Below are 22,099 nucleotides of genomic sequence, written 5' to 3'. Positions count from 1 at the left end.
GTGACCCTAGTACCCCATACTAGCATCGAGAACAGAGGAACAAGAGTAGTGAAAATGGACACCAAAGCCCAAAAGGTATAGTTCACTTCTGTGGACACGATAAGTTCAAAGGGTCTTAAATAAATAGCATCCCTCATTCCTGCTTGAGTTCTGAATCAATTAAGAAATAAGACAAAGGAGGAAGACATAGAAGACAAAAGTATCGCTCTTGTTACTGATAGAGCTGACACTGGAAAATATGGCTCCTCTCTTGAGTGTAAGCGAGCCTCCTGATGGTGAACCCCAAACAGGTTTACCTGCCTAGTCTCAGGCCATGCTAGATACACACTGGTGTGTGTGTGTGTGTGTGTGTGTGTGTGTGTGTGTGTGTGTATGGAGGGAGAGAGAGAGAGAGAGGTGTAGATTAGCCTAGAGGTAGCCTCACTCTCAAAGAGAAGAAGCTGGATTATGGACAGGATATAGTCAGCTTTCTTTCCACAGTCACTCTGTGTCCATTGGAAAGGATAAAGAACAGAGCTAAAGGTCAGTAATGTTGAGGGAAAACCTCTCGGAAGCCAGAAGAATAGAGAAGAAGCATTTCCCAACAAATACTTCCCAGGACAAGCAGTCTCTAAACACCAAGAGAACACATTGCCTTTGCGATTAACTCCTTCTGTTCACCTGGACCTTTCAGAAAGCTCTAGAATCTCACAGCAACATTCACCAAAACTGAATTCCTACTAGATCCCTTAAAAAGTTACTCCCATGTGACCAACTGCTGGGGTGAGGAGAAAGCCCTCAGGACCTTGCAATTTGTGGGGAATGATAACTTCAGGGCATGACTACCTTGCCCCCACCCCACCATTCCTCATGTGGGAAGCCACAGCCCTGATGTGGAAAACTTCTTCAGTCTTCCTACCCTTCTGTTGACTCCTCTCTTACCCTCTCTTTTTTAATATCCCTAGCAGCTCCAGCAAATTTGCCAAGGTGACGGTTGCCAAGGAAAGGCCCATGCCTGGTACAGTCCATTTGGTTGGCAGTCAGATACCAGCTTCCAGATCGCAAACTTCTATCAAGGGTTCAGAAGCCAACGAGACCAACCCACCCTCCACCATGGGCGCTCTGCCCCAACTTGCTGGGGCTCTTGGCAAGCAGCCAGGCCCCGGGCAGCCATCTCCCATCCACAACCCAGTCAGTGGGACTCAGAGTTTAGAAAAGAATGTTAGTTCTGGTCCTCAGAAGACCTCAGAAGACATCAGAACAGAGGTTCTGGCAAAGGAAATTGTCCACCAAGACAAATCTCTGGCAGACATTTTGGATCCAGACTCCAGAATGAAGACAACTATGGACCTGATGGAAGGTTTGTTTCCCCGAGATGTAAACTTGCTGAAGGAGAACAGCATAAAGAGAAAGGCCATGCAAAGAACTGTCAACTGTGCAGGATATGAAAGCAAGAGGTAAGTCCCTGGTAATGCCCTCAAAGAGACTTATATTTAACCTCCTTCCATGGGGGTGGTAATAGGTCTAGGACAACTTGTGTGACATTTTCCTGCTTCCAAAGATTCTGACCCAAGAATGACACGCCATCTCAGCCTTAGCAGAATGGCTCTGAGGAGTAGAAAGTGGGGCAGACTGACCTTGAGTTACTAGGCACTTGCCCAACAGCAAAAATAGTAATAGTGGTGACAATTGCCATTAAAACCATTAATATTGTTGATGTCTTTGTGTTAGCCCTTGTAGTAATTTTTTATATAAACATTATCTCACTGAATCTTCACAAGAACCTCCTGAGGTTGCGACCAATCTTACCTCCCTTTTACAAGTGAGGTCACTGAAACGCAGAGAAATTAAGACTGCCCAACCAAAGCCCCAGAACATGTGAGTGATGGCGTCTGGATTTGAGCTTGGCCTGGTGACTCTGCCCGGTGACTGTGCCTGCTCTCATAATGATTTCACAGTGCCCCTAACTCAATAAGCAACAGAGTCACCTTTGCAGACAGCACCACAGGGGTCAGTGCTGAGTGGCAGGGAGAAGTGGTGAGCAGAGCAGAGGCCTCCTCAAGGTGGAGGTGAGCACAGACTTCTAAGAAGGAAGAGAGCCCAGGGCGCCTGGGTGGTTCAGTTGGTTAAGCATCTGACTTTGGCTCAGGCTGTGATCTCAGGGTTTGTGAGTTTGAGCCCCCCATTAGGTGAGCTCAAGCCCCATTTTGGGTGAGGCCCGCTTCTTTCTCTCCCCACCCCCCCCTCTCTACCCCTTGCTCACTTGCACCCTATCTCTCTCAGAAAAAAAAAAAAAGAAGCAAGCCCAGACAAATGGATTTACTACACTGACATTCGCCCTTTTCAAGAGTTAGGTGGATGTTGTGTAACCCTAAAAATCAAGAGAGATCTGAACGTGGATGGAGTCTCACAGTGTTGTCCAGCCAGCGAGCCTCTGCTCCTGAAGCTCCCTGATGGCACGTGTTTACAGTCATGCAGTGCGTCCCAGCCCCCAGCCACAGGGGTGAAAGGACCCTGAGCAATCTGTATTTTTCATTCTTTTGATTTCTCCCGGGTGATCGCATATTTTCTTGTATGTTTGATTTCCTTAAAGGACTACTATGGGAAAGGTTTAGAGTGGTTTTTGTTGTCTTTTTAATTTTCATTGAAAACTATGTGGATTGATGGATTGGTACCCCCCAGTTAGTGGCTTCTAGACTAAATAAAAACAGAGCTTTTTGTCTAAATTTGGGCTTGCCTTTAGAAATTTCCAACTGATCCTAACTAAATTACCAACAGGAATACTATGTTTTGATTTGGGGGAGGGGGAGAGAGGAAAGAGCGATGGAGTCCTTACAAGCTCTTTGATAGGTTGTTGGAGACTCCTAATACAAGGCCTGAACTGTCACCTTGTCCGTCCCCTTCTTCAGATTTGGCAAACAGAGACTTATTGAGGTGAAGTGACTTATCCAGGGTCAGGTGGTTAGCACACATTTACTGAGTACCCACAATGCGCAAGACAATCAATCCACTGGGTTCCATGAAGGACCCAAAGATGGGTTTCTCTGAGTGTGTCAGTTCCCCGTGGGTAGGTGGCATAGATCAGAGTTGGGGGCTTCCATTCATTCTGTTCTCTGACCACTTGCTGTAAAAAGGCCAAGGCAACTTACAAATACATCCTTAGCAAAGTATTTCCTAGCATTATCACTGAGAACATTCGTTCTCTCAATTTAGAAATGAAATAGTCATGTAGCTTTTGCGGCACGGAGACCTGGAGGAATTTCAAAAGGCTGGCATGCGCCATCTTCTGGTGAAAACAAGCAATGTCCTATTGTGCATGAGACTAGCCATTGTGAGGTTTAGTCAGTCAAAAGCCTGAGAAGCATTTGTAATGCTATGAATATATGGGGGGGGGGGGGGGGGGAGCATATCAGAAGACTTTTTTCCTATTTTTTCAATTAACTGAATTAAATGTAACTATATTGCTTAGAAGAATAGTCCTATCAAACAGGAAATGAGTAAAAATGACTTCTTCTGTGGCTCTTTATTCCATAGTAAAATGATGGCCTAGATGTTAAAAATAAAGTCACAAGATTGAAATACCTCTCCAAGAGAACCTCACCTACTTCCATAGAGTCATTTATTCAGTTAGTAGGTTCTGACCTCTACTCGAAAGACAGCTTGGTGATAGTCAAGCAGAGAACACTAGACATCAGGTTTCTCAATTCCTAGTTTGTTCCCCGGCCTCGAAACCCCTGCTGTGTACCTAAGGAGTAGACTTCACATCTCGTGGCCATTGACCAGAAAGCTGTAGATTTCTTAGGCTTATCTGGGCTGTCATGCTTATATGAGAAGGAAACATGGCCAAGCGTCCATGCAACAATCATAGTAGGCATCGGAAAGATGACGGGTAACTCTGGAAGAGTAGGAAATAACCCACAACTGGAGATGGTGCAGCACCTTCAAAATACCCTCACACTCAGGGACTCATACTTTTTATATACAATTTATTGTCAAATTGGCTTCCATACAACACCCAGTGCTCATCCCAGCAGGTGCCCTCCTCAATGCCCATCACCCACTTCCCCTCCCCCACCCCCATCAACCCTCAGTTTGTTCTCAGTATTTAAGAGTCTCTTATGGTTTGGCTCCCTCCCTCTCTGTAACTTTTTTCCCCCTTCCCCTCCCCCCTGGTCTTCTGTTGAGTTTCTCAGGATCCACATACGAGTGAAAACATACGGTATCTGTCTTTCTCTGACTGACTTAGTTCACTTAGCATAACACTCTCCAGTTCCATCTATGTTGTCACAAATGGCCAGATTTCATTCTTTCTCATTGCCAAGTAGTATTCAATTGTATATATAAATCACATCTTCTTTATCCATTCATCAGTTGATGGACATTTAGGCTCTTTCCATAATTTGGCTATTGTTAAGTGCTGCTATAAACATTGGGGTACAAGTGCCCCCATGCATCAGCACTCCTGCATCTCAGGAACTCATATTTATCACAAAAGGAGAAACACGTAGGGAGGTCAAATGACTTATTCAGAGTCATCTAGCAAATCCACAGGCCTGATGTCCAGTCTCCTTCCCAGCACTCCCTTTGGTGTTTTCCAGCCCAGGTCTGCCTGGCTTCCAAGAGCCCTATACATAGTAATCACTCTTTGGTAAGTATTTGTTCACCCTAATTTCTGGGAAGAGAATGAATAGCATTTTTTACACCTTTCTGAATGCACAGACATGTGGTAAAATGAAGCTTCTGGAATGTGCTGTGTACTTTTTTGTTCTTTATGCCTCAGGAGTGAAGATAAGGAGGCAGTGGGCATGCTGGTCAACTGTCCTGCCTACTACAGTGTGTCTGCTCCCAAGGCTGAGCTTCTGAACAAGATCAAGGATATGCCAGAGGAGGTGAATGAGGAAGAGGAGCAGGTGGATGTCAATGAAAAGAAGGTAAAGGAAGAATTGAGGCCTGTGTCCTGCTCTCTCCAAAAAGAGAGTCAAGGTCCGAGCAAGGATACTGGCTCCTTAGGGCAGGAGAGGAAAAAAGGTCTGTCACATCACCAACCTTGCCCATACGGTCCTTGGACTCCTGACTCACATGGCACTTTGAGTGACTTCCTCATAGCTTTCCTGTCATTTTCATCTTTACAGATGACAAAAGTGAAAGTCATTACAGGGAATAAGTTACTTCCTAAAAGTCTCATAGCTGAGACTAAAACCCAGGTGGCCTACCTTCACTTAGTCCAACACAGAGAGCCCAGCTCTCTTCTCTGAGCTGACCAGCCAATGCCCACAGTCTGTAATTTTCCTTTCATGTTTCATGGCCAAAAGGGAAACCAGAAAATATAGAAACTTTAAGGAAAAAGACCTATTGTCAAAAGACACTTCTGAGAGGTGGGAATGTTAATCTTTACGTTCCCCCAACTCTGTCTGCAGCGCCCCAGTGAATAGCTTGGAAGCACAGCACTGAAATTTAGTTAGCATTTGATACTCCTACAGAAATTTTACATGTAAGACATTTTAAAAATGACACCATGATGCCGCTGCTGTCTTCCCACATACCCTGAAGATCTAAGCCCAGCTGTGCCTGCCGGGGAGAAAGTTCTTGCCATTCCGCCTTCCCTACAGCCCCAGAAGGGCCACCTGCCACTGAGTTTTCAGCTCTTCATACAAGCCAGGCCCGTACACTGAAAAAGGACTCTCTGTTCAAACGCTTGTCTCTTGCTGAGCCTGGAATGTAAGTGGTTCTCAGTGGTACCAATCCCAGGAGAAGCCTTCTTAGGTGATTCTATTTCATTTACTCCATCTGTCCCAGGCTCTCTTGTTTGTGTGTGGAACAAGACCACAGGACACAGGCCCTCGAGCAGGGAGTAACGGGGCAGGAGGATTTGGGGATTTTAGAAGCACCTCTGTCAGGGGTAATCTTCTCTCTCCCACTGCTCCTGGCTCCGTGGACGCACAAGCCCACGGCTGGCACTGTAGTACTGAGCTCTCCCAGCCCGAGGTTTTCCCATTTAAACACCCTGCTTCATGGCACCCCTACTTCTGGCATATCCCTACTTCAAATGCCGCCGAATACCCCCATTTAACGGGTCCTCCGATGAGGGAAAAAAACCACGTGCTCTAGTCTCTCTCTACTTATCCCAAAGAGGGAGCTATATAAACACCATTACAGGTACCAAGTTGCCATGGCGCCTTTCACTGAATATTTTACACTTTTTTGTTTCATTTTTTTTGCATGTAGAGATACCTCATTTGATAGTAGCAGTGTGACAAATTACGCATTGCTTTTTTAAAAAAAAAATGCTTTCCCATCAGTTTATTATCAGCCTCTCACTCTGATGATTATATGGCAAAAGTATTTTTAGATTGAGAGTATAAAGGCACAGAGGATTAATCCTCACAGGAAATAACATTAGGTACAATGTGCTGAGCACTTCTTGTTAAGTGTGGGCTGTGTTTTTCATACTGCTATATTCTCTTTATTTCCACAAAACTGCTCTGATACCTATACTGCCACATTCTGATTACACCGAAGTAATCAGAATGAGTCAGAAGGAGTCAGGGCAAGAGAAGAACATCAGGCATTCAAGACAGAGGGACTGGCCTGGGTAAAGACCCAGAGATGTGGAAAAACACAGGGAGTGTCTGTACTGAAGAAAGGTATCGCCAGCAGTTTGATACTTTGGAATGCCAAACAAAAAGGCTCATGCCTCAGTTAGAAATGACCAAATTTAGAGGATCACACAGGAAGGCAATGGATCCCAGAAGATAAGGCTGGGAGGCTCCACAGGGGCCAGAAGGTCATGGAGGTCCCATAGGGCTTTGTTTGAAATCCTGAAGAGTTCAGATCTTACTGCACGGCACTAGAGAATCCTATGAGATGTTTTTAATGAACTGCAAGCTTATTTGTGCGTAATAGAATTTTCATTAGCGTCATTTGTGTTTATATTCCTGACTTAAAAACAGAAAATATGGAGCACCTGGGTAGCTCAGTCAGTTACTCATCCAACTTCGGCTCAGGTCATGGTCTCACGGTCCATGAGTTCAAGCCCTGTGTCAGGCTCTGTGCTGACAGCCCAGAGCCTGGAGCCTGCTTCAGATTCTGTGTCTCCCTCTGTCTCTTGCCCTCCCCACTCATGTGCTCGCTCTCTCTCTCTTAAAAATAAACATTAAAAAAATTTAAAAACAGAAAATATAAAGGGGCGCCTGGGTGGTGCAGTCAGTTAAGCGTCCGACTCTTGATCTTGGCTCTGGTCATGATCTCGTGGTTTGTGAGTTTGAGCCCCACATCCGGCTCTCTGCTGATGGTGTGCAGCCTTCTTGAGATTCTGTCTCTCCTTCTCTTTTGCCCCTCCCCAGCTTGTGTGCTCTCTCTCAAAATAAGTAAACTTAAAAAAAAATTTTTTTTTTAAGAAACAGAAAATATGGAGAGGGGCAGAGAGAGGGAGAGACTCCCAAGCAGACTCTGTGCCGTCAGCACACTGCCTAACTTGGGGCTCGAACTCATGAACCGTGAGATCACGACCTGAGCTGAAATCAGGAGTTGGACGTTTAACTGAGTGAGCCATCCAGGTACCCCCAAAATATGTGAGTTTTAAATGATGTTGTAGAAGGCATCTATTAATATTTGCAGCATAGAGTTGAAAATGCAGTTCCCTTCCTGATATACAGCAAGCTTTTCTAAGGGTGATTTTAAAAAATTATGCTTCATCAAGATTGTTCCAAGGCAGAGACTAGCCTCCCACCAACCTTCCCAAAGAAATAACTTATTACCTGATATTTAAAGTTACTAGTAACCTAAGATACATCGCTAGTCATGAAATTCACTAAGACTCAATGGAAACCAGAGTCCCAATTAATAAATATTTTTAAAAATTGAAATTAGCCTTTTAAACCAATTCTACTTTAATATATTTCCTATGTACACATCATAGATGATGAATTATAATGTTCCAAGTAAACAGAAGTTTGAAACACTTTCATTGTCTGAACTATCTGAACAAAAAATCTAAAGACAGTCTAATAATTAGAGCTTTAAGTTCTTTGCCTAACCCAGCTATGTCTATTAGGCAAAAATCTGCTTCAACAGGTCCCATGACTCTTTATTCTGAAGGCCAAAGGGCTTTGGCTTAGAGACTTAGTGGAATATTTCAGAAGGCAAAAAGCATCTGTTGTTCTGCAGAATTGGCTTTCCCCAGGAGATCATTAGTGACCCAGATGGTTCTCAGCTGCCCATTTTTGTTGCTCCTCCTTCATTCCTCAAGTTCCAGATTTCTCTGTGGTCTTTCTTCCTTTCAGCCTGAAAAACCTCAGTCTTCTTTCCTTCCTTCCATTTCTTTTAAAATAGGTCTACTGGTGACGGTTTCTCTTAGTTTTCCTTCATCTAAGAATGTCATTATTCTGCTGTCATGCCTGAAGGATATTCTCACTGGATATGGAATTGGGGGTTGACTGTTCTTTTTCTTTTAGCACTTTCAAGTTGTCATTCCGCCTTCTCGCTCCCATGGTTTCTGACAAAAACTGCACAGTCATTTAAATATTGATTCTCCTGTATTCAATGTGTTGTTTTTCTCTGGCTGCTTTCAATTTTTTTTTTTTTTCCTTGGTCTTCAATTTTCACCAGCTTGATTATGACGTGCATGAGCCTGATTTTCTTTGGTGATTCCTATTTGGCATTTACTGACTTCTTGATTCTGTACATTTAGGTCTTTCACCAAATTCAGGGAAGTTCTCAGCCATAATGTCTTCAAATATTTTTTATGCACTAATCTTTCTTCTGCTTTTGAGACTCGAGTACCACAAATATTAGACGTTTTGATGTTGCCTCACAAGTCCCTGGAGCCCTAGTTCATTTTTAAGAATCTGTTTTCTGTCGGTTCTTCAGATTGGATAATTTCTGTAGGACTGTCTTCATTCCACCAGTAATTCTCTTAATTTCAAATATAGTTTTGAGTTCCAAAATTTCCATTGACTCAGTTTTTCGTAGTGTCTGTTTCTTTGCCAAAGACTTCTGTGTTCAAGAGTGTTTACTTTTACCATGGAGGAAGGTTATAAAAGTTATTTTAAAAGCTTTGGAAATCCCAGCACTGGGGTTTCCTCAGGATTGTCTTCCCCTGAGAATTGCTCATGTTTTACTGTTTTTTTGTTTGTTTTTTTTTAATATTGGGTAATTTTGTGTTGTATTCTGAACATTTTGAGTATTACGTTTTGAGCCTCTGGGTTCTGTTAAAATCCTCTATAGAATGTTGATTTTTTTGTTTTCATTTTAGCAAGTAATCTATTCAGCTTGACTACAAGTTCTTTTTGTGTTTAAAGTTTATTTATTTTGAGGAAGAAAGAGAGCAGGGGAGGGGCAGAGAGAGAGGGAGAGAGAGAATCCCAAGCAGGCTCTGTACTGTCAGCACTGAGCCAGATGCAGAACTTGATATCACACACTGTGAGATCACAACCTGAGCCGAAATTAAGAGTCAGATGCTTGACTGAGCCACCCAGGTGCCCCTTGACTATAAGTTCTGTCCCACCTTCAGGTGCCAATTTCAACATGATTTCGGTTTTCACAGCCTTTGCTGTATTGCACAGATCCTTCCCAAACATGCACCATTCAGAGGTTAGTCTGGGACTTGGTTAGTGCTTCTATCATAGTTCAGTTCTCAGAGTCTTTGTTGTGCTGCTTTGGGTCTACTTGAGCGTGAGCCTAGGACTTCTGTCAGTTCATACACAGAATTAGGGGATCTTCTTTCTGGCTGTTCCGTGCAGTATTCCCCACCCCCCCCCCCAATACTGTCTGGCTCCCAGCCACCCCTCTTCCTGGGCCTCTGGCTAGAAAGACCAGTTCTCATGACTATAGCAGCCTGGGCTGCTATGCTGTTCTGCATGGCTGGGACCTGCCTCAATAAAAGAGAAAGAAAAAAGAGTGGGAATTCCCCTCACACCGTTTGGACCACTTCCTCTTACCATAAAGAAGACTTGTTGTTTTTGTTTTTGTTTTCACTTCTCTCTCTCTCGGGGTTTTCAGTGCCTGTGCCCCCACTGCGAGTGCAGCTCAGGGAGTAGAGCTACTCTTGGGAGCCAGGGCTAGGGGAAGAAAACAAGGAGGGTTAAAAACAGGATTTTCCCCACACGTTTTAGCTCGCGGAGGCCCCTTTTTTTGGTCCTTTGTTCGAAAGGCAGGACTTTTCTCGGAGTTTTGCTGCCACTCTCTGTGTGCACTTCAGAGCTAGAACATAGAAGGGGGAGGCAGGCAGCTAACCCCCATTCCGGGTCATACTTTAGATTTGGCTCCCCGTCCCGACATGCTGCCATACTTCACTTTACAGAGTCCCCTTCAGAGTCCAGGGATGTTAGTTGTGGTAAGTGGGGCCGGAGGTGGTAGGGGGTGTATACCATGTTGGCTAACGCCAGGAGTCCCTCATCCTTCCTCCACCCTGGGGTTTACCAGCAGGGAGAGAGCTGACAGGCATTTTAGAAAAGTCTCTCTGGCAGCTGTGGAAGCAGAGGCGGCAGTTGGGAGGGTGTTACAGGGAAAGTGATGGTACCTGTGTAAAGGCAGTGCAGTAGGGGCTGTGAGAAACAGGTGGATTTAAAAAAAAAAAGGTTGGGGGGGGGGAAGCAGAGTGGACAGAACGTGGGGACAGATTAGATGTGGAGCGTGGTAGAGAGGAAAGGGTCAAGGATGACTCTCGAGCACCTGGCCTTACATGGCTGTCATAACTGAAATAGGGAAACAGAGGTCATTTAGGGAGGGAGGATGATGGGCTTAGTTGAATTAAAAAAAAAATTTTTTTTTAATGTTGTATTTATTTTTGAAGGAGAGAGAGAGCATGAGTGGGGGAAGGGCAGAGCAAGAGGGAGACACAGAATCTGAAGCAGGCTCCAGGCTCTAAGCTGTCAGCACAGAGCCCAATGCGGGGCTCAAGCTCAAAAGCCATGAGATCATGACCTGGGCCAAATTCGACACTTAACTGACTGAGCCACCCAGGCGCCCCTGGGCTTAGCTGAATTTAAAGAAATTTAATACTGTTTCTTGTCAGAGAGTCCTGATACCCAGAACCAAGAGACCGTACTAAGTAAATAGGACAGCGTACTGATCACAAGCCTTCCTGAGAGGAAGTGAATGGTAAAGAGCCACTCTTCCCAGAGAATGTGCCAGAGAATATTTGAAATAGTAGTTGAGTCCCCAAGACCTGTTTTCGTTGAGGTCCCACAACATGGGATGGAGGTTTGATCCCATTTCTGTCACTGGGACAAAAATCACCCCTGACTTTTCTCCTGGATGAAGTTCAGCTGTGAAAACAACCATGTACTACTGCCTAGATCCTCCCATTTAAAACCAAAGAAAGAAACAACAAAGCCTGTGGTCGAAGTGTCTTTATCTTCATCATTTTTACTAGCAGGAGCCTGAACTCCACTCTGCCCCTAAATTCCAGCCATGCAGCTAGGAGTCCTGAATTACTCTTCTTTGAGATGAAGATGATCCGTCAGCACAGGCCAGCCGTGTTATTAGCAACGTGATTGGGAACATGGTCAGCACAGATCCCTGAGCAGAAGGCAAGGTGGCATGGTCACGTGGGGGAGACGTTGAGTATTCCTCTAGAGGTGCGCCCTAAAATGAGTGTTCCCCAGACTATTGCTGAATCTTAATGATAGCACAAGTAGCAATAACTTGAATGTGTATAATACTTTTATATTTCCCAGAATGCTCGCATAAGCTTTATTATAGTTGAGCCTCAGAACATTCCAAAGAGCTATTTTAACGTAGTGACTAAAACCCTGATCCCTGAAGCCAGACGACCTGGCTCTCGCAAGTTAAATAACTTCTAGCCACCTCACTTTGTGCAGCAGTAAAACCGGGATAATAATGTACTACCTGTCTCATCAGGTTATTGGGAGTAGTAATTGAATAGTAAAATATTTAAGTGGTTCCCGGCACAGAGAAAGAGCTTAATATTCAAACATTATTAGTTTTAGGCAGATATTATTATCCCCTGGCTATGAGTGAGAAAATGGAGGCACCAAAGGTCAAGTGGTTTGATGGGGGGTGAGTTTTCTGTCAGAGCCTAGGTTCCTGACTCCTGGAGGCAGTGAGGAGGCCAGAAGGGGCCCAGCAGGGTTGCTGCAAGCAAATGGTGAGGTGGGAGGGGGAGGGTCTGTTAAACTATATTTAGAGGAAAAAAAAACCCTATAAATTGCATCGCACACAGGGTGACGTAACAGTTCGCACCAGATGAGAAGTGAAAAAATGTGAATGACTTTGCAAATTAAGTAGCTCCTGTGAGACTAGTATGTTATTGAAACAAAACCCCTCAAAAGACCTGTTGTCCCTCCCACAGTGAATTCTGCAGCTAGAAGTTGGTAGGGTTTGGTTTTTGGTTTTTGTTTTTTGGTTTTTTTTGAAGAGGTCTGCCTGGCAGAGAAATGGTTGTTTGGTATAGCCAACTTTCCCTTGTTGCCTTCAGTTACTCACATCCCTTTTAACTGCAGTTTTAAATCCAAATTTCCGTCACTTAAATGTAGAAGCATTTTAAAAAATCAAATACCATCCAAATATGTACCATTTGGGCCAGGAGTGACGGGTGAGACTGCTCAGTAACTTCTATATCACACACAGCATGGCCATACGTGCTAACACATCACCTTATGGCCTGGCAAATAGCTTTCAGAAACCAGAGTGCCACGAAATGTGCCCTGGTTCTTCCCACCAAGTCCTCCCTGCATCACTCCCGGACATTTCCGTCTCCTTCTATTCTTCCTTCTACCCTGAAGCCCATAGTACACATCAGCTCCTGCACAGAGAGGCTGTGGTTCTGCCCGGCGTCTGGGTCTTTGAAAACCCAAACAGGCTGTGCAGAGGACAGACTGAGAGGATTAGGCTGCCGAGCCTGATCTCCCATTGCTGTTCCGCTGTGTCACTTCTTTGCCCGCTGCCCGCCCACTGCCCTGCCTGGGGGCTGCCCTTTCGGCACTACTGACCTGCGTAGGAACCCCGGTGCTGAGTCCAGAAGAAACTCCGCCCAACACGTGAGGACGGACGTATCCTTCCTGGTCTCTGCTCATTCACACATTCAGAATCTCCTGTCCCTTCAAATAGCAGCTTCTGAGGCCATGATGAGGGTTTGTTTTTTAATGATATAAAATAAACTATCAGCAAAAGTGCTTTGAGTTCCAGAAGTGATGACACAATATTAATTTCAAAAGAAGTCCTAGTGAGAGGAATGAAAAACGCAAGGCCGTTACCTTCTTTTCCATCTCCTGGTTCTGTTTCAAGACTTTTCTAGAAACTATACTTCTCAAGACAAGAGGCTGAAATGGATCCCACATTTGGATAATCAGAGACCTTTCCCTGAGGCTGGAGTATAGAAATGCTGCGCAGTCATCTGCCCCTTTGGATTTGGTGTGACTGTGAGAAGGTATCGTCCGGTGACGGAGCGGTGAGCCTAGGGAATGCAGGCAGCAAGATGAAAACCTCCTGGCCTGACTTCATGGAGATGTCAGAGTCTCTCACTGTCTACCTGAAAAGCAGCTGTAATGACACTTGACTTCTCTGAACCTTGTCTGGTGGGAATGCTGGAAACTGTAACAGCAGGCAGGGTTTATTTTTCCTACTGCTTTCCATCCATCTCCTTGCTGTTCTCTTCGTAAGAAGGGATAACACTATGCAGGATCGTCACACCCTGCTGGGCGTGTCTCTGGAGCTGCCTAGCAGGCTGGGTAGCAGGCAAATACCAGAAATGCCAGCCACAATTGGTGGGGGTTTTCTGGAAAATCTGTTTTCCAGGAGAACATAAGGAATATTAAACAATATTCTCTGCCACCTGCATTTTTTCTGGGTTTAGACTCCTCAGTTGGGGAGTGATCTAGACTGTACGGGTTTTTCCTCTACTGAAAGTATCCTTGCATTGACTTTGTCTTAACTACACAGCTTGAGGAAAGCCAAAGATGATAACCTATGACGAGGCAGTGCAGCAGATGAGAATTGTGTTAGTCACTGTTTAGCCTTTGGGCTTAGGCGAGTCGAGAAGACAAGTTGTCACCGTGAAGGCCAAAACGTAGACATTTCAAGGACACTCGGAACCTTAGATTGGAAGACAGAGTACCTCTGATGGTCCAGCTCCAAGATGAGCACAACATGGAGAAATATTTCCCCATATCATTGTAATTGTTGTATTTTCTGGTGATGAAGAAATAGTACCAAAAATCCCCAGGACCCTTCAGTTCTGTTAGTCAAAATTATTTCTATTTTTCCCCTTTTCCTTCCTTTAAAAATGAAGATTTTACTCTAACATCAAAATTGTGATCCTTTCTTACCAAGTGTCCAATTGAAGCCACATGGCTTGATTTTATATATATGCATAAAAAAAAAATTTTTTTTTTGAGCTGGAACTGTTTTAGTGGTAAAGAAATAGGTTTTAACCAAAAAAAGATTATGTCCTTTTTCCATCTGGCTACCTTAGGCTAAGAGAAAAACAAAAGACTAATTTAAAAATCATGAAGTTTAATTTCTCTTGTAGCAAACTAGTAGACATTTAGTATAAGTGTAATCAAACTGGAAACCACTAAGACCTTTACTTCATTCCTTCAGTTAAATATATTGGATACTTGTGTAACTGTTTCATATGCATAGACATTTGCAATAAAAATGGCAAATTATATAACTCAGGCAAGTGGAGATAGTGGAGCACGATGGAAAGATCACACGGCTGACTTCTGATAAAGGTCTCGGTGAATATTTATGATGACTGTACAAGGCTAGTTCCTGAATCAAGCTAACTTGAGTTCAAGGCAGCCCCGCTTAATGGTATGTGTGTCTTGGGCCATCACCTCACCGGAGTCTGTTTCTTCACCTGCTGTATATGTATGATTGTTGGGAAGACTCAATGAGATAATCCATGTAGAGTTTATTGCACAGTGTCTGGCACATAGTAACTGCTCTGTTGAATGGTAACTATCTTCAATACTCCACTCAGCTCTCTGACCTTGGGTAAGTCCCTTCGTTCCTTTAACTCTTGGCTTCTCTATTTGTAAAACAAGAAATCTATACCCTACCTGCCTGTGGTATCGTTATGAGGACCAAAAGAGAGCATATCTTGAAAAGCCTTATAAAAGTGAGTAAATGGGGCATCTGGGTGGCTCAGTCGGTTGAGGTCCGACTTGGGCTCAGGTCATGATCTCACAGTTTGTGGATTTGAGCCTCGCATCGCACTTTGAGCTGACAGCGGGGATCCTGCTTGGAGTCTGTCTCCCTCTCTTGCTGCCCCTCACCTGCTCATGTGCACTCTCTCTCTCTCAAAAAATTGAACTTAAAAAAAAAAATAATAGTAAAATAAAAGTGAGTTGACAAGCCAGTTGGGAAAACTGAGCTGTACAGAGCATGACTCAATTGGGAAACATTACAAGGCGATGATGTGTAGTCAAGTGTTGGCCTGTGAAGACTGAGTAGGCTCAGAGAAAGGCAGTTGTAGACATTCAGGGAAAGGAAAGAATACTGTGGCGTCATGTTGAGAGGCAGTCCAGACAGAGTAGGGGACCTTCAGCTTAGCCTTGAAAAGACAGGATGTGCCTGGGAGAAATGAATCCTCTTTCCATTGACAATTCCGCTGGCTAACGTTTGCTGTGTGTCTCCTCTGGGGTTACAGGCCGAGCTCATTGGAAGCCTCACCCACAAGCTTGAGACCCTGCAGGAAGCGAAAGGGAGTCTGCTGATGGACATCAAGCTCAATAATGCCTTGGGGGAAGAGGTGGAGGCTTTGATCAGTGAGCTCTGCAAGCCGAATGAGTTTGACAAGTACAAGATGTTCATCGGGGACTTGGACAAGGTGGTAAACCTGCTGCTCTCCCTCTCAGGGCGCCTGGCCCGTGTGGAAAACGTCCTTAGCGGCCTCGGTGAAGATGCCAGTAATGAAGAAAGGGTAGGTGGACTAGCGATTTAGTTCAGTGGCTTTTCCCTCTGAACCCACGCACATAGGTGCAATTGAACATGACCCCTTCTCTGGAGAAGATTATGATCTCTGGGGCAGGGAGGGCAGTCCAATGTATAGATTACTGGGAAACACCAAAGAAGTCATCTTGCATGCCAAGAGGTAATGCTGACACTTCAGGCTCAGGGAATACTTAGGAAAGTAAAAACACAGGTACCAGAGTTTTCTTTCCTAACCTTCTTTCCCAGGAAAAGGAAGAGACAGAAGCATGGTGGGAGGGTGACATTAGAAAGGGAGAGAGGGACAAAAAGAAAAAAAAAAACCTGCTGGGGCTGAGGAGAGTTCCCACGTGGGAACGTGGACTCAAGCTCCAGGGAATCTGTGAGCAAGGGTCTGCAAGCACTTGGGGACGATGTACCCAGGTGTCTCCACTGCGCCCTCTACTGGAAGAAAGAGGACAGGTAGTAACAGCGGTAGCAACACTGGATAACATTCAAGTCCTTTCCTCTTTGCCCAGCACTGGGCTCGCTGGATCCTCACAACAAGCCAGCAAGTGATGGGGTCTGCAGCAGGACCCCTCAGATCCTGGTTCCAAGTTTTATTCTCTATGATGAACATGATTCCAGAGCTGCATAGCATTCTTCACCTACTCATCAGTACAGCAACTATTTGCTGGGATGCACGAGGCTCATGAACAAAGCAGACAGACAGATCCCTGCCTTCAGGGACCCTATCAAGACAAATCAGACAATAAACATACCTGTAACTATTGTACATAGATATTTATGCTAGAAGGTGATGAGCACTCTAGCCACTAAGAGACTCCTTTGCTTTCTGGCTCCTCCTATCTATAGCTCTTTCTTTCGGGGCTATCAGGGATTTCCCAGTTATTTCTCCTAATGTATTAAGTTAAAAGGGAAGATGTCATTTTTTGAAATAGAAAAAGTCTAGGTGGTATTCTGAATGTGGTGGGGCATCCAAAAACTTTCTGCAGCTCCTCTCCCCTTCCAGTGAGTGCCCTCCTCATGCGAATGTGCTGAGTCTTTGCTTCCTCATCTAGAAATCGTCTAGAAGTGCCTGCCTCAAAAATGTCATCCTTTCCTCCTTCCTTCCGTTCAGCAAACAAGCACCTACCAAATGTCTGGTGCTGCGCATTCTGGGGATGAACACCAGCCAAACACAGGCCCCGCCCTCAAGGAACTCACCGTGTAGTGAGGAAAACCAGTATGGAGGCAGCAAGTGCATCCACAATGCTGCAGCACAGCAACGGACGCAGCCATGAAACGCTTCTCAGGTGGTGGGGGGAGGCCAGGAAAGACTTGGCACAGGTGACACTTGACCAGGGTATAGAAGAATTTCTTAATTCTACGTGGAGGGCTTCACCATTTAGAAGCAATGTCATGGACAAAGTCAAGAACGACCATGGCATGTTCAAGAACCATACATGGTTGCTTGGTTTTTAAAAATCGTGAATTGCAGGAAATATTTTAAAAAAGTGAACGGTCAGGAAATTGACAGGAAATAGAGGGCTCATTCAAAAGGGATAAACAATGTTCAGTGAAGGTGTGGGAAGGGGTGAGGAAGAAGGGATAATGAAGCTTCCCTGTCCCCCCAAGGTTAGCATCACTTGGAGGAGGAAGAGAGCCCTTATCAGAATTCTAACTGTGTCTGTCCTACAGCCCTGAGGCCATGGTGAGCAAATGTAGTCCCCACTACCTGGCAAGGAAGGAGCCAGGGATAGATGCCCCAGGCTCTTCCTCCTGCGCCCTCCCTCCAGTCTCCTGCCCATGACACCCATGATCAAGCCCAGAGGGAGAGGACACCAGTTGATGCAGCCTTCACCATTCAGCTTCCTTAGGCCCAGGGCATGGCTGAGAAAAGTGGATCTAGAGGCACAGGCAGTATCCAGCACAGAAAATAGTCACAGAGACCTTGTGAGTCACACTTTACAGACTTAGGACTTTAGCCTGGAGGCCAGGAAGAGCCATAAACTAATTTCATCACCTAATTAGCCTGGAGAGTGGTGGAGCTTAGGCTAAGAGTGTACCAAGAAGGAGTTAGGCCATTCACTTAGGCAACTACCACAGGGGTACAGACTAGGGAGTGAGAGAATGAGTTTGAAATAGTAAGGCAAGCTGGACGAGAGGTAGGGCAGAGCGGAAGCTAACTTTAAGTTTCCTGTTTGGCCGCTGGGATGGATGCCACAGGTCTGTGAGAGAAGGAACAGTGAAGCAGTTTTCGTTAGGGGAAGAGGAGTTGTTCCAGAATGGAACTCCGCTCAACGTTTAAATGTACACACACACCCTCGAATACAGATGTGTGCTTGCTCACATGCATAATACATCCATACTCATTTTTATCACGATTAGTCTTCATTAAGAAACCCAAGATAAATAGAAATTTGAAGGAAGAAGAAGTGGTTCAACAAATGCAAAATGTAGAATGGTCACCAGTGGGGCGAAGGGGAATATATGTAAGGCTTCAACTGAATCTCTAGTTTTTGCTTTTAATCTGAAGCAAATATGATAAATGCCCCTGTTAAGAATTGGCATGGCTAATGATGGGCACGCAGGTATTATTCTCTCTCTATTTCTCATGTTTAAAATACTTGCTAATTTTTTAAAGGTGAGAAAGAGGTTTTCACTTTTTCTTTACAGCATTTTGAAAGGTGTCTTCATTCAAATTCAGTCCCTAAAGGTATTTAAGGTGTTTTGGTTTTTTTTTTTTAATTCCAGTTAACATGCAGTTTAATGTTAGTTCCAGGTGTACAATATAGTGATTCAACACCTCCAAACATCATCCTGTGCTCGTCACAGGAAGTGCACTCCTGTATCCCCATCCACCCACCTCCCCAGTTTGCTCTCTATATTTAAGAGTCTCTTTTTTGGTTTGCCTCTTTCTCTTTTTTTCCCTGTGCTCATTTGCTTTGTTTCTTAAATTCCACATACGAACAAAATCATATGGTATTTGTCTTTCTCTGACGTGTTTCACTTAGCATCATTCTCTCTAGCTTTGTCCATGTCATTGCAAATGGCCAGATTTCAGTCTTTTTGATGGCTAATACTCCATAGTATATATAGCACATCCTATCCATTCGTCTATTGATGGACACGTGTGCTGCTTCCATAATTTGGCTATCATAGATAACGCTGCTGTAAACATTGGGGTGCATGTGTCCCTAAGGGCTTTTTAAAAAAATTTTTTTTTCCAAATTTTTATTTAAATTCTAGTTAGTTAACATGCAGTATAATATTGGTTTCAGGAGAAGAATTTAGTGATTCATCAGTTACATACGACACCCAGTGCTCCTCACAAGTGCCCTCCTTAATGCCCATCATGACCCATCTAGCCCATCCCCCACCCACCTCTCTCCAGCAACCCTCAGTTTGTTCTCTATCATTAAGAATCTCTTACGGTTTGTTTCCCTCTGTTTTTCCCCCCTTCCCATATGTTCATCTGTATTGTCTCCTAAAACTCCACATGAGTGAAAGCATATGGTATGTGTCTTTCTCTGATTGACCTACTTCGCTTAGCATAATACACTCTAGCTGCATCCATGTCGTTGCAAATGGCAAGATTTCATTAAAGGTTTTTAAGCAATCTCTACACCCAATGTGGAGCTCTAACTCGTAACCCCGAGATCAAGAGTTACATACTCCACTGAGTGAGCCAGCCAGGCCCCTCACCTAAGGGTTTTTTTTTTTGTTGTTGTTGTTGTTTTAGATGTGTTTTTCTTATTAGGGGAAGGAAGCCATGAAAATGGAGATATTTGTAAGATAAACCTAAAACTTTGTACTTTGCCCCCTGGGCATTATTTTGTAAGATCTGACATGCTAGTTCAAGGGAAGATAAGGCACATGGCCTGTGAGCCTTTCATAAGCCTACGTAGCCAATTTATATTGAAATAAAATTACAGATCTACCTTGCAATTAGATTTTCATTTTAATATTTCTCAATGACTTTGGCCTGAACAATTTAAATGATTAAACATAAAAAAATGATTCATTATATGTCAACATGATGAGTAAAAAGCCATGTTAAAGATTTTTATAAAGAAAATTAGCCTACACATGCTATCTTACCATTGGGTTTGTGTAAGAAACGCTCAGAATATGAAACTACCATCATCGTTAAACAGAACTTCTCTCATAGTAGATTCAAAGGCGTAAAAATTAGTAACAGATTTCTTTCGATATGGAAAATCTGATGTTCCCATGGTTTGTGGATCAGAGCAGCGGTTCTCAAACTTCAGCTGTGGAACAATCGCCTGGAAGGCTTATTAAACCACAGATTTCTGGGCCCCAGCTCCCAAGCTGTGGATTCAGTAGATCAAACAGCCCCTGAAAATTTGCATTTCTAACAAGTTCCCAGGAGATGTGCCACTGCTGGTCCACACTTTGAGAACCGCTATCAATGTAAATACTTGTACCGTGAAGATTGGCCTTTCTTTCCCCCCTTTCAGTTAACTTTTTTTAATGTTTATTTTTGAGAGAGAGAGAGAGAACAAGGGGGTGGGGAGGGGCAGAGAGGGAGACACAGAATCGGAAGCAGGCTCCAGGCTCTGAGCTGTCAGCACAGAGCCGGATGTGGGGCTTGAACCCACAAACCGTGAGATCATGACCTGAGCCAAAGTTGGATGCTTAACCGACTGAGCCACCCAGGTGCACCATGCCCCCTTTAGTTTTCTATCATGATAAACTACATATAACCTAAAATTTGCCGCCTTAACCATTTTAAAGTATTCAGTAGTGATAAGTATGTTCACATTGTTGTGCAACAGATCTCTAGAACTTTTTCTTCTTGTAAAATTGAAACTTTATATCCATTAAACGAGTCCATATACACCCCTCCCCCCAGCTCCTGGCAACCACCATTCTACTTTGTATCTCTATGTTTTTGATTACTCATATAGATACATGCAACCTTTAATACTTCATGTGAGTGGAATCACTGATTGTCCTTTTAAATCTAGAAGCCTAGAGCCGAGCTTTTACCCCAGCCAGTTTAATGTAATCTCTCTTATAGCTGCCACATAATTTGACAAGTTAGAGAACTATATACATGCAACAGAAGGGTAATAAACTGATTTTCCAAAAAGTAAGCCTCCTTACTCTAGAGCAACAGTTGAAATACACCCTTGGAGATTTCACAGTCCTGTAAAAGGTGTTTTTGCAGTTTCCTTCCTTGCCCTTGCCCTCTGCTGATCTCTTGGTTTTGCCCTGGCAGAGCTCCCTCAATGAGAAGAGGAAGGTCCTGGCTGGGCAGCACGAGGATGCCCGGGAGCTCAAGGAGAACCTGGATCGGAGGGAGCGTGTAGTGTTGGACATCCTGGCCAACTACCTGTCAGAGGAGCAGCTCCAGGATTACCAGCATTTCGTGAAAATGAAGTCAACACTCCTCATTGAGCAGCGAAAGCTGGACGACAAGATCAAGCTAGGCCAGGAACAAGTCAAGTGTCTGCTGGAGAGCCTCCCGTCTGATTTCATTCCCAAGGCAGGGGCCTTGGTTCTGCCCCCAAACCTTGAGAGTGAATCGGCTCCTGTTGGGGGGTGTACTTTAAGTGGTATTTTTCCAACATTAACCTCCCCACTTTAACCTCTTCTAAAACACCCAACCAAAAGATCACCCTTTCTCTCAACACTATTTAATCTGAAAAATGTTTCAGTACAAACCACCATTTAAACTCTATGGGTTATTGGGGTTTTTCTGGATGAAAGGAAAACAAACAAACAAACAAACTATCCAGGAAAAAGCCTGTTTCTTCCTTCTCACCCTACTTGATTGATCTGAGAGCTTGAATGCTGCTGGGAACTTACTCCTTTCTATGATCACTTTCTAGTAGAAGGAAAATTAATGAAACTGTGAGAACCGATGGGAGGGCGTTCGATTTAGTTTTTAACAGGCTGAGGCAACATAGATGAGTGTCACCCTCAGGAATGTATTCACAGTGGCCTTCCTTGCTTGTGGGTGGTATATCTTGACAACAGGTATAAGAACTCATTAATGAAGGGTCTGCAACATAAAGCCTTAAAGAGAAACACCCACAGAAGAAAACTGTAAAACCTTGAACATTGTCGTTATTTATATTTTTTAAAATGAGAAAGATCATTATGTTTGTGTGCTAACCACTTATTTGATTCTGTTTTGTGGTGGACATAGGCAGTTATGTTTGAGCTTTGTACTTTGTGAAAACCTTAATGAAATGAAGAATTCCAAAGATAA

General features: G+C 44.1%; 1 protein-coding gene across 7 annotated transcripts in view; it reads left to right on the top strand.

Annotated features, from left to right (window-relative positions):
* SHROOM3 (shroom family member 3) overlaps positions 1–22,099 on the top strand; it is a 320,350-nt gene extending 298,251 nt beyond the window's left edge. For 6 of the 7 annotated variants that reach the window (XM_045473672.1, XM_045473674.1, XM_045473677.1 and 3 more), the window contains 4 exons: positions 945–1,436; positions 4,760–4,910; positions 15,596–15,868; positions 21,104–22,099. In XM_045473672.1, the coding sequence (XP_045329628.1) occupies positions 945–1,436; positions 4,760–4,910; positions 15,596–15,868; positions 21,104–21,472 (1,285 nt within the window). In that variant the 3' untranslated portion in view covers positions 21,473–22,099. The remainder of the gene's footprint in view (positions 1–944; positions 1,437–4,759; positions 4,911–15,595; positions 15,869–21,103) is intronic. The other variant, XM_045473673.1, reaches the window with a different exon arrangement.

This window comes from Leopardus geoffroyi, chromosome B1 (assembly GCF_018350155.1).
Source record: "Leopardus geoffroyi isolate Oge1 chromosome B1, O.geoffroyi_Oge1_pat1.0, whole genome shotgun sequence".
In the NCBI taxonomy this organism is placed as follows: domain Eukaryota; kingdom Metazoa; phylum Chordata; class Mammalia; order Carnivora; family Felidae; genus Leopardus; species Leopardus geoffroyi.
Note: the sequence above shows the minus strand (reverse complement) of the source record. Positions and strands in the feature narration are given on the sequence as shown.